Here is a 13,617-nt window from a genome sequence, read left to right as displayed (position 1 = left end):
GCCTAGTGCTTGGCGCTTAACAGCACCTAATGCCTTACTCGGCGTTTCTATGACTTAGACACCGCTAAGCGCGATTCTCCAAAAACTTAGGTATCTAAAATATAGGCCTTTAAAGCCCTGGCCTACATATCAGGTGCCTAAGTTTTTACATAGACACCGCTAACAGCAATTCATTTTTTTTAGGCGCCGACTGATTTAAGTGCTGTTTATAGAATCAGCTCAAGTGAAGTAATATTTCCTGCTATTGGTTTTAAAAGTATTACTCTGTAACTTCACCGCGTGCTCCCGTATTTGTAAATCTTGATGCAGTAAAAAATCGATCCACTTGTACCCGTTTCCACACCACTCAAGATGTTGTGGACTTCAATCATGTCTCCCCCCTTAGCCGTCTCTTTTCCAAGCTGAAGAGCCCTAACCTAATCTTTACAGATTCCCTGCCTCAGCCTAAAGGCCAGGAAGGAACCATTTCACTTTATGGCTCAGGTCGTGCGTTTGGATCTCAACCAAATGGCTGAGACACCACTTAAACTGAGCAGTTTGAGCTGATGAGAAATTTCCGCTTAACTTGTTCCTTCAGGAAATAAACACCTCATCTCAGACTCTGCCTCATTTCTGTTCAAACAGGTCTGATATACCATATGAATTATTTCACGTCTTGCTCAGCAAGCTCCTAAACCTAAAAAAAAACAACCAACACCACTACTACTAATCATTTATATAATGTTACTTGATATATGGATGTATTTTCCCTGTCCCTAGTGGGTTCACAGTCTACGTTTTTTGTACCTGAGGCGGTGGAGGGTTAAGTGACTTGCCCAGGGTCATGAGGAGTTGCAGTGGGGACTGAACCTAGTTTCCCACAATCATAGTCCGCTGTACTAACCCTTAGGCCTATTCCTCCACAAAGCAGCAAATCCCTAAAGAATTACATAAGAATAGCCTTACTGGGTCAGACCAATGGTCCATCAAGTTCTCACCCTGGCCAATCCAGGTCACCAGTACCTGGCCAAAACCGAAGGAGTAGCAATATTCCATGCTACCGATCCAGGGCAAGCAGTGGTTTCCCCATGTCTTTCTCAATAACAATGGACTTTTCCTCCAGGAACTTGTCCAAATCTTCCTTAAAACCAGCTATGCTATCCGCTCTTACCACAACCTCTGGCAAAGCAGCCTTGGTTCTGTTCGCTTAAACACTAGTGGTCTTACCAAGAAAACCCTGCAGAATCTGCTCTGAACACAGTAATATTTCACGCAGCACAGTACTTGCAGCAGAAACATTTATTATTATATGTGCTGAGGGAAGAGTGAACATCAGATGAACATCAGGGAAGCAATCACTCATACATTCTAGGAGCTTCGTTCACAAAAATAACTGCAAACCTGGAAAATTGTTGTTTTTTTTTAACTTGTTGCTCGCATGTGAAAAAAAATTTGCACGCACCCAACCGATCCTTAGAGGGAGCAGCCTGCAACCGGAAGGGAGAGCAGAGAACCCCGAGGCCTTTTCCCACACCCCAGTTCACTGCCTAATGGGTGTGTCAATTGGAACTTTGCTGGATTATGAGTAGCAAATGAGCGAGCCAGGGGGGCATCTTCGCATGTGTCATTTCCCATCAGTTCTCAGCCTCCTATTGTGGAAATGGCACAGCTACGCTCCACTGCCTGGGAAGGGTTTTATACGGCTGAGCAACAGATCGGCTGTGGGTAATCCAAAGACTGGCGTTCCTCCAGCCCAGAGGTGAGAAAAGGGTCACTCTGTGAAAAGACACACCTGCCAGGCAGAAACATGCCTGCTTGCAGTACTTCAAGGAGGGCGAGGGGTTTCATACAGTGCAGGTATTTTTCCCCTCACCCCCCTTTAAACAGGCTTCCCTGTTCATCCACATTATCTGTACGGTTGAAGCTGTTAGTATAAAGCTGCCTTAGTGCTTACTGGCTGTATCCATCATAGGTAAAAGGAACCCTGAAGAGAGATATTAAAACCAACTGAAAGAACTGGGTAGCAAAAGCAGACACCTAAATTACTCAAACAAAAGGAATAGTAATGTATATGCCCAAAATTTCAAAAATCAATAAATCAGAGTCTAGAAAACAGGCAGGCTGGCAGTCTGAGAGCCAACATTGCTTTTCACTTCAGAAAGAACAAAGGTGTCACCAAACCTCACCCCTTGAACACCAAATTGACTCTTACTGATGATGTCATCAGCTGCGGGACAGTTTACTGTGACACACGCCTACATTCAAGCTCTCTTTCTATGGGACTTTATGTAAGTCCCCCAAAGCAGATTTAGTTTTATAGGCAGGATACAGAATGTGGAAATAAATAAATAAATAAATATCGGTGCAATGCTGATTACACAATACAACTAATAGCTAACAACTTATTTACTTAAAACTCGACAGATACTGCTATCAAACTAGTACTCCAAGAAGAAAAGTTTAAATTAAGTTAGCATGCAATTTTATCCTTCCAGATTCGCTTTCACGTGTAAATCGGAAACAATTTTAATGTGCCTGCAGCCCAAATTGTTTTATTTCAGGGGTAACCAGTTAAGGATGCCCAACCAAAGGGTACTTAAGGAGATGGTCTCTGTGTTGAAATGCTCTCTGCTCTGCAGTGCTTGGATAGATTCTCTCTCCCGTGAAATGAAGGCCAGAAAGCAAGCTGGGAAAGCCTGCAATGCCAACCGTTTCAGATCAGGGGGGGGGGGGAGGGGAGAGTTAGAGAACTATAGTAGTCACCAGTGACCCTTAAACACTAGCCAGGAAGAGATGGTGTGAGTATGCTGCAAAACATGCTTGATGTGCCTATGCAATGTTGAGAGCTTCAGAATTTGACCCTCACTACTGAGACGGCTTGTGACGTGTTTGCTTCAAGGCTACATCTAAAAACGCAGAGGCATACAGATCCCTGGTTTTGCCATTGCTCCCACCACGACAAGAGTAACAAGGACGGCTCTGGCTTCTCTTCTGCAGCGCTACAGTCCTGTGACTAAATAATTTCACATAGCAATTCTGGGCTGGTGGTTTTCAAATGCTATAATAAATATGGCACATCAGGATCCAGAGCCAAGGTTGGGTCAGTGGATTCTTGAACAGTGAGAAGTCCACGCTCACACCATGCCCTCGGCTCTCGGGTCCGTTTCTGGTCTCGGGTGCTCTCGTGGATTTATTCATTCGTGTCCGAGTCTCAGCTGCCTTCCGAGCCCGCTTTGCTCCAGCTCCGAGATTATCATCATGTGCTTAAATGCATCAGGGCTGTGGTTAAACATCTCCACCAGCTTGTAGGTCTCTGGTCGGTGAGTGGCGTAGAAGAGTTGCACCTGATTGGCCAAGCTCTGTGCTTCCAGAACATTCTGTGAAGGAGAAAAGCAATATTAGAGCGTGCCGACAAACTAACGTGCAGCGGTGAAGCAGGAAAAAATACCAAGTAATCAGAAATGCACCACAGTGCGATGCGGTACTCCCTTTCAACACTAGCTCTGATGCAACAGTGCACATTCCTGCTCCCCCCACAACAGATTCTTACCAAAGACCTGTTTTAGGATGTGGTTGGTGGAGAATGTGCGATATTCCTGCAATTGCAAGATTCACTAAGCTGCAGTAGCTAAATACTGCAGCTTAGTGGATCTTACACTCAACCTTCTCGTGGTAAAATTGAGCATAAACGAGTTATTTTGCCATGGATTAGTAAGCAGGTGCCTTAGACTGTAAACTCTTTAGATAGGAACTTACTGCAGCTGAATAAATCAAAACATTAGGTTCTGTTGCTAATCTTTCTTGTAAATCCACACTTTGTTCCGGGACCAGTGGGTTATTTCCCTCTACCCGCCAGGACTTTGTAGGAAGCCTTAGAATTTCAGAGACTTAAACCCCTCCCTCTTATACGGCATCACTGTGCCAGTATCCGAACTCCTCAGTCAGTATAAAAGCAGCCAAGAACATCTGTAGAGGACAACAAGAGAGAGGGGAATGGGGAGAACTCCCTAACAAGTAAATCAATTCTGCTCATATCAACAAATGCAAATCAGCAACAATGAAAAATGAGAGAAAAGGTCATTAAACAGCATAAACCTGAATGACAAAACGGTGCTATAAAGGGAGACACAGCCTGCACTGTCAGAAGGGGGGCACCTGAACCAGGGACACCCCCCCCCCCAATTAAGTGCTAAACCCATTCTAGTGACATTCTTATAAAAGCTGGACAGAAAACAGAAATCCAGCTTACCAGTACTTGTAAAAGCAGACAATCGGTGAATCAGCAAAAAATAGAGTGGGTTCCCGGAATAAAGTGTGGATTTACAAGAAAGAAGATTAGCACAGGTAAGAACATAATCTTTCATTCTTGTACAGTTGAGGAATGTAGAGAACTCCAAAGGGACCTGAACAAACTGAGTGAGTGGGCAACTAAATGGCAGATGAGCTTCAATGTGGAGAAATGTAAAGTTATGCACATGGGGAAAGGAACCCCGATGTACAATTACACGATGGGGGGGATATTATTGGGGGAAGGCAACCTAGAAAGAGACCTGGGGGTTATGGTGGATAAAACAATGAAACTGGCGGCAGAATGTGCTGCGGCCTCGAAAAAGGCGAACAGAATGTTGGGCATTATCAAGAAAGGTATCGCTACCAGAAGCGATACCTCCCGCTGTATAGGGCGATGGTGCGACCGAATCTGGAGTACTGCGTTCAATACTGGTCGCCGTACCTTAAGAAGGATATGGCAATACTGGAGAGGGTCCAGAGAAGAGCAACAAAAATGATAAAGGGCATGGAGAACCTTTCGTATGCTGAGAGGCTGGAGAAGCTGGGGCTCTTTTCCCTCGAAAAGCGGAGACTTAGAGGGGATATGATAGAAACTTACAAGATCATGAAAGGTATGGAGAAGGTAGAGAGGGACAGATTCTTCAGACTGGTGGGGGCAACAATAACTAGAGGGCATTCGGAAAAATTGAAGGGAGACAGATTCAGAACAAATGCCAGGAAGTTCTTCTTCACTCAAAGGGTGGTTGACACCTGGAATGCACTTCCAGAGGAGGTAGTAAAGCAGCGTACGATTTTGGGTTTCAAAATGGGACTGGACAAATTTCTGAAGGAAAAGGAGATTGAAGGGTACAATTAGAGGGGTACTATACAGTACAAATGCTTTAGAGTAATAGATCACTTACAGGTCATTGACCTGGGGGGCCGCCGTGGGAGCGGACTGCTAGGCATGATGGACCTATGGTCTGACTCAGCGGAGGCGATGCTTATGTTCTTAATCCCACTTTATTCCGGGACCAGTGGGACATAACGGAGCAGTCCCAAAAATTAAGGGTGGGACGGATGAGCCCGCTGCCAAAACAGAGGCACCAAAAGCAGCATCCTGCTTGGCCACCACATCGATCCTGTAAAACTTGGTGAATGTATGCAAGGAGGATCAGGTAGTGAAAGAAAACATGAGCAGAAAAGATAGATTCCTACAGCCTGGCTTCTAGGAAGGAAGACTGAGGAGCTGGGATACTGGCATAGTGATGAGCTATAAGGAGGAGGGGTTTAAGTCTCTGAAATACTGAGGCTTCCTACAAAAGTCCTGGTGGGTAGAGGGAAATAACAACTGGTCCCAGAATAAAGTGAGATTGTACAAAAAATCAGTATTATTAATCTGTGTGGTATGGATGGGGTTAATGCATTGACACTCAGCCTGCTGGAGATGTACATGTTTGTTTGTAAGCCGCTTAGGATATAAGCATAAGAACATAACAATGGCCTTACTGGGTCAGACCAATGGTCCATCAAGCCCAGTAGCCCGTTCTCACAGTGGCCAATCCAGGTCACTAGTACCTGGCCAAAACCCAAGGAGTACAAATATTCCACTGATCCATGGCAAGTAGTGGCTTCCCCCATGTCTTAATAACAGCCTATGGACTTTTCCTCCAGGAACTTGTCCAAACCTTTCTTAAAACCAGCTACGCTATCCGCTCTTACCACATCCTCTGGCAGCGCGTTCCAGAGCTTAATTCTTCTCTGAGTGAAAAAATATTTGCTCCTATTGGTTTTAAAAGTATTTCCCTGTAACTTCGAGTGTCCCCTAGTCTTTGTAATTTTTGATGGAGTGAAAAATCGATCCACTTGTACCCGTTCTACTCCACTCAGGATTTTGTAGACTTCAATCATATCCAAGTTTATTAAAATTTTGATAAAACGCTAATCATAAATTCTATCATATCTCCCCTCAGCTGTCTCTTTTCAACCTAAAGAGCCCTAACCTTTTTAGTCTTTCCTCAGACAAGAGGAGTTCTATCCCCTTTATCATCTTGGTCGCTCTTTTTTGAATCTTTTCTAGTGCCACTGCTCGCTATATCTTTCTTGAGATAAGGTGACCAGCTATAATTACATTCGAGTACGGGCACAGTGCAAACCATGTCTTAATTTACAGATTTTAAACTCACTTAAGGCCTGTCCTCAAGACCCCTGAAGAAGGCAAAACATTGCCGAAACACGGCCTGTGTTGAGTCCAGATCTTATCCCATGTACACGATGCAATCACTGCAATACTTTTGACACATGTTTCCACTTCAGCAGGGACAAAGTAACTATGGAGTCAGTAAAGACGTTAAACTGTAAATGAAGAAGACTGACTCAATAAATAGCACAACCGATGAGAAGGGTCCGCTATACAAAAACTCAGCTCAGAGACATAAAACTCTGAAGAGGGAGAGGTAACCCCCTCTTAGGGAAAGAGTTTATCATCCAATCATTGCTTAATCAATGTTAAAAGCGAGTCCAGCTCAAAGGTGTGAAAAATCTTTAAATGTATATATATTTCTTAATTGAGGTACTGTATGCAATAAATTCAAAAAACAGTAGCTCAATTAAGAATACAGTACCTCAATTAAGAAATATATATACAGTTAAAGATTTTTCACACCTTTGAGCTGGACTCGCTTTTAACATTGATTAAGCAATGATTGGATGATAAACTCTTTCCCTAAGAGGGGGTTACCTCTCCCTCTTCAGAGTTTTATGTCTCTGAGCTGAGTTTTTGTATAGCGGGCCCTTCTCATCGGTTGTGCTATTTATCGAGTCAGTCTTCTTCATTTACAGTTATACTTTTGACACAGACATTTTGTACCCGATATGTTTTTATTGTATGGAATATTGTAAAATAAACTTTCTTTATATAATTGTCCAGACGAAAACAAGAGAATTGACCCAATGATCTCCACAGACAAATCCAAGCTTTTTTGAGCCCATGTCCTGCGCACAGCATCTACAGAACAGTTTATTTCCAACTGGCATTTTTATCCACGTATCTTTATCATAGGACTTCATAGGGACCCCTGAGGAAGACATTCTGTTGTGTTGGGTTCAGGGTCCAAAGCTTTTCAGCGGACTGCGTCCTAGAGGTTTTTATGTGATTTGCTAAGTTTTAATATTATTTTAATATTAATAAAGTCCATCTCAGGAACATCATTTCTCCACATTGTTTTTTGTTTATATAATTGTCTAGATAAATCTCCTGAATCTCTAGGAACTAGAGTTCCACCTCTTGTGTTTGCAGATTCTTCGACTTGGTTTGTAGAACTTAGGTCCTTTTTTTGGACTTTGTATTTGCTCTTTATTTGCAACCCCCCAGGGATTTTTTTTAATGTGCTCCCCCACTTCCTTTAGTCTAATCACCTTCAGCAACAGTCTCAGCTAGGAACCATGTAATAACCTTTTGGAATTTGGCAGTCATAGTCGTTAACCCAGCCACTAGGTGGTGCTATTGCATAATGATTAGGACTCCCTCCTCCTATGGGCTGTGATCACCATTTCCACAGCATTCCTGCCATTCGACCTGATTGGCAGTTGACCTGACTGGGAGTGAACCTGACCTGGCAAAGCACTGATGGACTAGGCTTGGAGAAGTGCCTCTGGCATGCATGCCCTCCCTCTGCTCCATGGTACAGTGTTACCAGCAGGAGAGGGAATGGGAGGGTGAAGAGGGAAGGAGAAGAAATGGAATAGAAAAAAAAGAGCATATAGGGAAACAAACATAGTCTTGCATCCCTGCGGAGGAGAGAGGAAGAGGAATACAAGTAGGACTCAGCATATCAAAAATGATGCTGAGGAAAAATCTAGGGTGGAGAGAAACAGAGAAAAATGAAGTATGAAAAGAGCACTTAACAAAGACATATCTGTTAAATAATTCTCTTGGTTTAAAATGGTGATATCACTTTAAGTTGCTGCCAGCTAAAATGCTCCTTTTACAGCAGCGAGCGCTATGCAAAAGTTATGACTTAAAACATTCCATGTCCATCATGGAAGAACATTCCCCGTCTACTGGAGATTTACATCTCTGGATTTTCACTGGTGTAGAGATTGGAGAAGTGGATACAAATGAGTTTGAGATTCATTTCTTCCACTTATCACGTGGGACCCTGTGACAAGCTTACTTATTATTGTAGGCTTCAGGGTTCAGTAACAGGAGGTCAGGGGTGTGGCTCGTGGCTGAGGGTTCAGTAACCGGGGGCCAGAGGTATGGCTCGTGGATGAGGGTTCAGTAACCGGGGGCCAGGGGTGTGGCTCGTGGCTGAGAGCTCAGTAACTGGGGGCCAGGGGTGTGGCTCGTGACTGAGGGTTCAGTAACCGGGGGCCAGAGGTATGGCTCGTGGATGAGAGTTCAGTAACCGGGGGCCAGGGGTGTGGCTTGTGGCTGAGAGCTCAGTAACTGGGGGCCAGGGGTGTGGCTCGTGGCTTAGGGTTCAGTAATTTTGGGGTTAGGGGTGTGGCTCGTGGCTGAGGATTCAGTAACTGAGGGCCAGGGGTGTGGCTTGTGGCTTAGGGTTCAGTAATTTGGGGGGCTAGGTGTGGCTCGTGGCTGAGGGTTCAGTAACTGGTTCAAAATGCTGCTGTACGTTTGATCTTTGGACTGAAAAAGTTTGATCATATAACCCTTTTTTACATGCAACTCCATTGGCTCCCTTTTGAAGCTAGAGTCATTTTAAAATTCAGCTGCTTCTGCTATAAAGCTATCTTTGGATTACTACCATCATACTTATCTTCCCAATTAAATCCTTTCACATCAAGCAAGAACACAAGAAAGTCGGGCATGTTTATGCACCCTACTCCGAAAGCCTGCCGCTATAAAAGTATTTTAGACAAAACTCTAGCCTTTCAAGCGGGGAGAATGAACTCTTGGATGTGTTCTTTGATTGTTCACTCCCAATCTTACTATAAGTTCAGAAAATCACTATCTGTTTGGTAAATTTATGCGATGACTTTGCTTTGATTCACTCTACATTGTATCATGTTGTATTTTATTGTATTGTATAGAATTGAATTCTACTGATTCCTACTGTATCTTGCATCTTCGCTGATATGCCTCAGTTCTCTTGCTGTGAACCGCCCGGATCTTCTGGTTGGGCGGTATATAAGAAATAAAATTATTATTATTATTATAACTGGGGGCGAGAGGTGTGGCTCGTGGCTAAGGGTTCAGTAACTGGGGGCCAGGGATGTGGCTTGTGGCTGAAGGTTCAGTAACTGGGGGCCAGGGGTGTGGTTCGTGGCTGAGAGCTCTGTAACTGGGGGCCAGGGGTGTGGCTCGTGGCTTAGGGTTCAGTAATTTGGGGGCTAGGGGTGTGGCTTGTGGCTGACAGTTCAGTAACTGAGGGCCAGGTGTGTGGCTCATGGCTGAGGGTTCAGTAACTGAGGGCCAGGTGTGTGGCTCATGGCTGAGGGTTCAGTAACTGGGGGCGAGAGGTGTGGCTCATGGCTGAGGGTTCAGTAACAGGGGGGGGGGTGAAAATGATGCTAGGGAAATGCCAGACAACAGCACAGAAACAAGCAAAGTGAAAAGGCTTTTACCAGGAATCGGGAGTCCATCTCTGCAGTCATCAGAACAATGCCCTTCTCCTCCTGCAGCTCACGATAGTGGTACAGTACCAGCTGGCTGGGGGCAGCATCACGTGTAGTCTGCAAGAGACAGCGCAGGGACTCCTTAATACACAGAACAGCTGCAAAGCGTTAGTGAGCATCGTAAGAATTAAAGGGACTGTCTCAGTAACTTTGTGGCTAACTCTGTTCCCACTGTGAAGCCCCCATTCTGAATTTGTGGGGGTGGGGCAGGGATGAGGACAGAGGTCGCAAGGATGGGGCAGCGACAGGAAAAGAACTCGCGGGGACAGGATGGGAAAATGAGTCCCCACGGGGAAAAATTTGTCCCCGCATCATTCTCTAGTCTGAATCTTAGGTGCCATATTGGATTCTAGAATATTTCGGAAAGAAATCAAAACAATATTATTTAGGAAATATGTCTTGCAATACTAATCCAATGTTTGTCTAATAATACGCTTTGAAATGTAATTCCCTGGACATGTCTAGATACCTCTTAATTTTAATCCGCCTAGAACTGAAAGGTTAAGGCGGAATAGAAGTCAATAAATGGAATGTAATGGGCAGTGGCGTAGTGGCACCTCCCCCACTCCTTCAGCGCCCCTCACGCCACACTCGCGCCTTCCCTTCCCACGCTTGTACCTCTTTAAATCTTCACCAGCGCGAGCAGCTTCTCTAGCCTGCTGCTTGCATCGGCGTAGGCTTTCCCTCTGATGTCACTTCCTGGCCCCACGACCAGGAAGTGATTCACCGGGAGCCAGGCCAGATTAGTTGCTTCTGTTGGGGAAGATTTAAAGAGGTACGTGGGGGCGGGGAAGGGAGGGTGGAAAGGTGCTGGAGCCCCCACCAAGTCAGCGCCTGGGGCGGTCCGCCCTCCCCTTTACTACACCACTGATAATGGGTTGGAGAAAGACCTAGTGACCTACCCCATAAAACCTTCACTATGAAACTCTATAGAAATGTACTCAAAAGCACTTAACCATATAAGGGAAATTCTACGTATGGTTACAAAAAGCCTCTCTTAGCGTCATTTTATAAACCGTGTCTAAAGTTAGCTAAGTGCTGAGACCCACTATTCAATTTAGGCTTGACCATTTATACCAGGGGTCTCAAAGTCCCTCCTTGAGGGCCGCAATACAGTTGGGTTTTCAGGATTTCCCCAATGAATATGCATGAGATCTATGTATATGAACTGCTTTCAATGCATATTCATTGGGGAAATCCTGAAAACCCGACTGGATTGCGGCCCTCTAGGAGGGACTTTGAGATCCCTAATTTATACCAATTAAAACCTGGTGTAAATTCCTGCCTAACTTAGGCTCGGATCAAGTGTAACTTAGGCGGGTTACAAGTGCATTGATCTTAGCCGCACTCCCTTTTCTGCTCCGAGCACTAGAATTTACACGCACTTCTTTATAGAAAACGCCTAAAAAGATGCACGCATAAATGCTAATTAGTGTCGATAATTGCTTGTCAGTGGTCAATTAACGGCAGATTGGCTTGTTAAATCAATTAAGCTGCATGCCCAAATTTGCGTAGGCAACTCAAAGTGCCATATATAGAAGCCGGAGCATAAAGGGTAATTCTAGAAACCAGACCCTCGCGTGTCTGTGTGTGATACAGTGGCTTTGGATGCCGCAAAACACTGACCACGTCGGACGGGCTGTTTCAATAATAATAATAATTTTATTCTTGTATACCGCCCAACCAAAAAGTTCTGGGCGGTTCACATCAAGAGGATTGTACAATCAGTGAATAAATAACTTTAATGTTACGTTTTCACTGTTTTCAACAAAATATTTGTACTAACCAGTGGATTAAGACTTATAGGATTTCAACACAAAAAAGACTGGTTTATTCACTGCTGAATCCTAGCGAGGTTTTTTGAGGCCAGCGATTCAATAATAGACAAGCCGAGGCAACAAGTGGCAGTCTGAATTTTGAGGCTTTTTCTTGCCCCAGTAATAAGATGAGAAGCAATTAAGTTTGTAAATTACTTTTCAATGTGGGATTGGATATGTGTTATTTATGAGGCTCTCAATCAACCAAGATGAATTACATACCCTAGGCTTTGATCTCACCAGTGGTGTAGCAAGAGGGGGATGAACTGCGTCGACTTGGCAGGGGTGCCAGCACCTCTCCCCTTCCCCCCACCCTGGCGAAGGGATGGGTCTCTGAAGGGTCACCCTCCTGCCCGCCGCTACCTCTTCAAATCTTCACCGGCCTCGCCCCTCACTCCTGACATCACTTCCTGTTCGCTGGGCCAGGAAGTGATGTCAGTAGGAAGGCTCGGCCGACAACAGCAGTGGGTGTTCCGGCCTGCTCACTACCGGCAAAGATATGAAGAAGTACAGGGAGGGGCGCGGCACTATCAGGGTGGTGGGGGAAGAGCACATGGGGCGCCTCCGCCCCGAGGGCCAACTTCTCTCGCTATGTCACTGGATCTAGGGATGCCAGTTTTCCCTGAGATAATGAACCACTTGCTAGACATGGAGACCAAAGATCAGACTTGCCTTACCTGTATATTTATGAGAGAGGTGAAGTGAAGCTGTAGTCCAGACCACTGGCCCACAAAAAATTCATAACCTTCCCGTCTCGGCACTGCATATAAGAACTGTAAATAGTAAGAACAAGAATAAATCTTGCTGATTTGTACATTCATTATACTACATATATGTCAGGTTCCTTAATGTGGCAACAGAGAGGTGAGGTTTCTGGAACATTTGGGCTGGAAAGATTTCTGAAAAATTATTTTCTCATTTCCGCAAATTTTTTTCTTAGGTTTTATCATGCAGTCTTCTCTGATAAACTAAACAGAGTTTGATTTATAAATTTAGTTAAAATTTTAAAAAAACACAGCATGCCGAATTTCCCACAAGGACTATCGGCCTCTTTTACAAAGCCGCGCTAACGGCGCCAAAGGCCATAGAGATTTAAAGGGCTTCGGGGCTGTTGCCGCGCGGCTTTGTAAGAGGCCGTACATCTGAACTCAAGAAAGTGTGGGGCATGTACAGAGGATCTCCGAGGGAGAAGAAGGGAGTGTGGAGCTTAGAAGTTGGTATGGATGGATGGACTGAAAAGGCCATTTGGGCTTAAGAACATGAAAATAGCCATACTGGGGCAGACCAATGGTCCATCCAGCCCAATATCCTGCTTCCACAGTGGCCAATCCAGGTCACAAGTGCCTGGCAAAAACCCCAAAAGTAGCAAATTCCATGTTTCTGTATCTGAAAGTTTTTCAAGTAATCGAATAGTTGAACTTTGACTTAACGTGCTTTTACATGCAATATTTATGCAAACAGTTACGTTTTGGTTTTACTTTCATTTCCATGACTGAGATAAAATAAAATTTTTCCTTTTGTCTTTTATCTGACCTACACAGCCAGTCAGGTGAATTCTGAACTTGATTTTTCGTTTGGATTATCAGGTGATCGTATTTACCCTTCCCGTTTACAAATTCATAAAAAGCAAACACTCCTGACCAGTATCTCTCAAACCTTTTTAGCTCCGGCACGATAATCGAAGCAAATGCTTCTGTATTTTGTCTCTGCATTTTTGTTAATGTCCAGTCATGGTACATGGGCTTGCACGCGTCTGAGGAGTTGAAAGCTATGCCGTCAATAGTTCACTCCCAGCAGGGCCTCTCGAGGCGGACAGGTTTCAGCGGAGTTGTCAGACTAACGATGCACCACCCCATCAGGGCAGCAGCAGATGGAAACTGTTGCAGGCAGAGGATTATATCTGATGCGACTA

The 13,617-nt window shown here is 44.6% G+C and overlaps 1 protein-coding gene across 3 annotated transcripts in view; it reads right to left on the bottom strand.

Moving 5' to 3' along the window:
• Positions 1-1,260: 1,260 nt before the first annotated feature.
• Positions 1,261-13,617, bottom strand: part of ATPAF1 (ATP synthase mitochondrial F1 complex assembly factor 1) — a 31,883-nt gene continuing 19,526 nt past the window's right edge. For all 3 annotated transcript variants that reach the window (XM_033916766.1, XM_033916765.1, XM_033916767.1), the window contains 3 exons: positions 12,383-12,478; positions 9,838-9,945; positions 1,261-3,356 (listed from right to left, as the gene is read on the bottom strand). In XM_033916766.1, the coding sequence (XP_033772657.1) occupies positions 3,174-3,356; positions 9,838-9,945; positions 12,383-12,478 (387 nt within the window). In that variant the 3' untranslated portion in view covers positions 1,261-3,173. The remainder of the gene's footprint in view (positions 3,357-9,837; positions 9,946-12,382; positions 12,479-13,617) is intronic.

The sequence above is a fragment of the Geotrypetes seraphini genome, chromosome 12 (genome assembly GCF_902459505.1).
Source record: "Geotrypetes seraphini chromosome 12, aGeoSer1.1, whole genome shotgun sequence".
Taxonomy (NCBI): Eukaryota; Metazoa; Chordata; class Amphibia; order Gymnophiona; family Dermophiidae; genus Geotrypetes; species Geotrypetes seraphini.
Note: the sequence above shows the minus strand (reverse complement) of the source record. Positions and strands in the feature narration are given on the sequence as shown.